The following is a 3643-nucleotide window of genomic DNA, read 5'->3' on the forward strand; positions in this document are numbered from 1 at the left end:
ACTGGCAAACAGGGCGCACTATCTCACTGAGGTGGGAAGCTCTACACACAGTTCAGGAGTATTACAGAGAGTGAATGAACCTGCTTTAACGTCATCTGTATGGCTTTGTAATGAATCCTAGTAGCCACTAGAGGGAGAAAGGCTAACACAACACAGGTTATTTCATAACATATAAAACAACAGTGCTTTACCACAGAAGATATTCACTAGTCATAGTACAAAAACACACAGATTCAACACTACTGGTGACTCTTGTCCCAGTAAATGTGCCAGACTGCACAATTCCAGGGCTGTGGAATAGCATTATGTTACTTATTACACCTGTGCCTTTATAACTATCATATAAATGTCTGCAGTGAAACATGTATCTAACCATCACCCTACCAGAGTGTCTCTTACCAGGAAGCAGCTGCTGAATTGGGTCACTGACTGCATTCACACTACAAAACACACCTACTCACGGTCAGTATGTTTTTCCGATAGCTGTCTTCTACAGGAGCTGGGGGCTTGGGGCCACCTTGAAGATCTGTCACTACATAGTTGATGTGCGTGTGTGCAGGAGGCTCCAAGAGCGTTGGCACCCATTGGGCCTTTAACGAGACATTAAAGAATGACGCTGTTATATACCGATATTACATGAGATTACATCTTTTAGAGAGAGAAAGGTTTACCTCCATCACATCGGGTATTGACTTCAGCGGGGTTCGAGCACCGTGCCGGAACAGGACTTGGACCAATTTTAGTTCGTAGGGGGAACTGGGATTTGTGTCCGTAGAGGTGCAATGGGAAGCAGTCTGGTCCGGTTCTGTCTTCTTCTGTGACCACAGCATGGAACCAAAAGCCATGGACACCGAACCTAAAACACCGGCTTTGGTCCACAAAGTCCTCATGGCTGTGCTGTGAACGAAACAGACCATTTGGTTTAGTGTATGCGAACTATACACACTTAAAGGTTTAAGGTTCAAAGTAAGAGGAAGAACGAAAAGACCTTTAGTCAACGTGAAAGTAATGTTAACAGAGATGCTGCTGGCATTAAGGAAGAACCTCACTGCCTCATGTAACAGCAGTCTTGCAACACACAGCAGCTCGAGCTTCCTCTGTAAGACAGCAGCTAATGATTACTATTCACTATTTCACTATCAAATAATCTGAAATGAAATGATTCACTGTTTGACATATTCATGCTGCTTATTTGACCGTACCAGCAGTGCAGAACTCAAAGACATGAGACCAGAACCAGAACCAGAACCAGTGACATCTTCACACTGGAGAAGGATTTTAATCATTTCTGCTTAACAAAATGACACACACGGTACATGTATTGATTGATCTGTAAAATAGCTGACTTTCTCAACTAGTTGCTTAATTTATTACTTTCTATGAATGGGAGAAAATGCTCTTCAATTTCTACCCAAGGGGGCGTCTTCACATTTCCTGTTGTGTCCACGAACAGTCCAAAAGATGAAGAACAATCATCTTTCATTTATTCTGGCATTTTGACTGAAACGATAACGTCTGACAATTATTATATCTACTGTTGTGTTGATCGACTACCGTGTTGTTTTAGCTCTACTTTACCATATATTGTGTACTAACCTGCGTTAAGTGATAAACCTCCTGCTAAGTCCAAGATGATGATGATGATGATGATGATGATGCAGTAGCAGCAGCAACTTGACGTTAGTTAATTAACTCTACTAGCTGACAGGCAGAGTTAAGGTCGATCAACAAATGAATATTTTAACACATTGACGTTAGACATCCAGCTGTAGCACTGGCTGGCGTTTCCACTCATATCTTTCCTCATCTATTAAATATTTAAGGTTCATGTAACGCTAACATAACAGTTGTGCAATAAAACCCCAAATACTGTGAGATTAGGACTGTTCACAGAGTTAGCTAACAGACATTGCTTAACTCGTTTCAACACTCGTCGAAGAAGCACGTTAGGAAAACATCACTTGGCACAATGCTAACGTCAACTCTGTCTAAACTAGCTCGTTGCCACACAACACGATAGCATGGAGTTTAACCGCCGTCCCAACGGTCGACCTGGCTAACTGTGCCATGGCAACGAAGCTCGACTAACGTTAACGTTACTTACTTACTGAAATGTAGTTCTTGTGCTGCCCTGGGTACAAAACACAGCCTTCAGTGAATGATAAATTCACTTGTCATTCGGCGACTGTAGCCACCGGTTGAAGCCAAATGAGATGTCGGGAACTGTAGGGTAGCAGACGCCACTCTACAATAAAAGTAAAGGTGATCGTTAGGAGGATAAAACTACATTTCCCAACATTCAGTCTAGAGTGACGTTTATTCTTCTTCCTCTCTTAAAAGATGGTGGAGGAGATGCGTCAGAATGTGCTGCTGCCCTCTGCAGGCCGTAAAGTGTATCTGCACATCACAGTGCTCTAGTGTTTAAAGTTTGTTATCCCAAACAGGACCAAGCGCAAAGCTCCAGACCCAAATGTTTTCTCAGACGAGTCTTTTAGGGTCTGAGGAGTGAGAAAGAGAGGAGAAAGGGAGGAGGGATAGAGAAGGTGAGGAAAAGAATGAAGGAAAGAATAAAAAGTGAAAACTTAATGAAAACAGGTGAGGGGGAAGAGGGACAAGAGATGAGTACAGAACAGAGGTATAAAGGAGGTTAACAGGGATAACGTTTAATATATTTGAATATTTTTTACTTTATGATCAGAAATCTTCATACTTTGTTTGTTTTATATTTTGTTCACTCAGTGGAAACTTCCAGGGTTAAATGAGTGGAGCTGAGAGAATGAGAGAAGTTCAGAAGAAAAGAGGAGGAAAATCCTATCCTATAAAGTAATGTTAGATAATAATATGTTTATCCTACTATGCTCTAAAGAAATTAATTATAAAATAAAGTAATATAATCTGAGTAAATGTTCTTCTGTTGGCCTGATATTGAATTCACATGTTGACTTTGCCATGTTGGGGATCCTTAATTTGCAGGTTATATATAGGTTTCATGATTAGTAATACTATTTACACTAAATTCCTACACCCATGTTATGTGACTTAAAAATAATAAAATGAAATTTTTTGCCTATTTAGGTAGCAGGACTGACTATCAGTCACCCTCAACATTTGTTAAGAATTTTGTACAAAAATCCCAGCTTCAATGGTTATGTCTTTCATACTTTGTCATTTTGAATTTAATCCTACATTTATTTATATATTTTTTAATTTCCTCACAGTGGTCTTTATCATCACTATCACTGTTTACATTTATGATGTCTTNNCTTTGGTCAACTTTGGTTGTTTTTAAAGTGCTTAACAAATAAAGTTGGATTGGATTGGATATTATTTATTAATATATATTATATTTTTTATTCATACTCATTTTACTCGAACAGGAATGACATTCAAATAATATACAGTAACAGTGAAAGTACTTTTTATTATACTTAAGTTAAATGTTGAATACCTTTTCAATTCAGTTCCCTTTAAATTGACTGTCATTATACCAGTTCAGTATTGACAAAGTAAAGTATCTGAATAATACTCACCTTGTATCCTGAAAATAAATCTCATACAGTTTTAAACCATACTGTTCAAAAAAGAAAAAGCCTGACGACTGAAATCTGAGAAGCATATATGAACGTCTTGAATGTTACGTTTT

The 3643-nt window shown here is 38.7% G+C and overlaps 1 protein-coding gene across 3 annotated transcripts in view; it reads right to left on the reverse strand.

Annotated features, from left to right (window-relative positions):
- Positions 1 to 2261, reverse strand: part of acp6 (acid phosphatase 6, lysophosphatidic) — a 6074-nt gene extending 3813 nt beyond the window's left edge. Inside the window, exons 1-3 of one of the 3 annotated variants that reach the window (XM_035676120.1) lie at positions 2109 to 2261; positions 672 to 897; positions 462 to 590 (exon numbers count right to left, since the gene is read on the reverse strand). In XM_035676120.1, the coding sequence (XP_035532013.1) occupies positions 462 to 590; positions 672 to 890 (348 nt within the window). In that variant the 5' untranslated portion in view covers positions 891 to 897; positions 2109 to 2261. The other 2 variants (XM_035676119.1, XM_035676121.1) reach the window with 2 other exon arrangements.
- Positions 2262 to 3643: the final 1382 nt, after the last annotated feature.

The sequence above is a fragment of the Morone saxatilis genome, unplaced genomic scaffold, assembly GCF_004916995.1.
Source record: "Morone saxatilis isolate NCDOM2014 unplaced genomic scaffold, NCSU_SB_2.0 Contig5, whole genome shotgun sequence".
NCBI classification, from domain to species: domain Eukaryota; kingdom Metazoa; phylum Chordata; class Actinopteri; family Moronidae; genus Morone; species Morone saxatilis.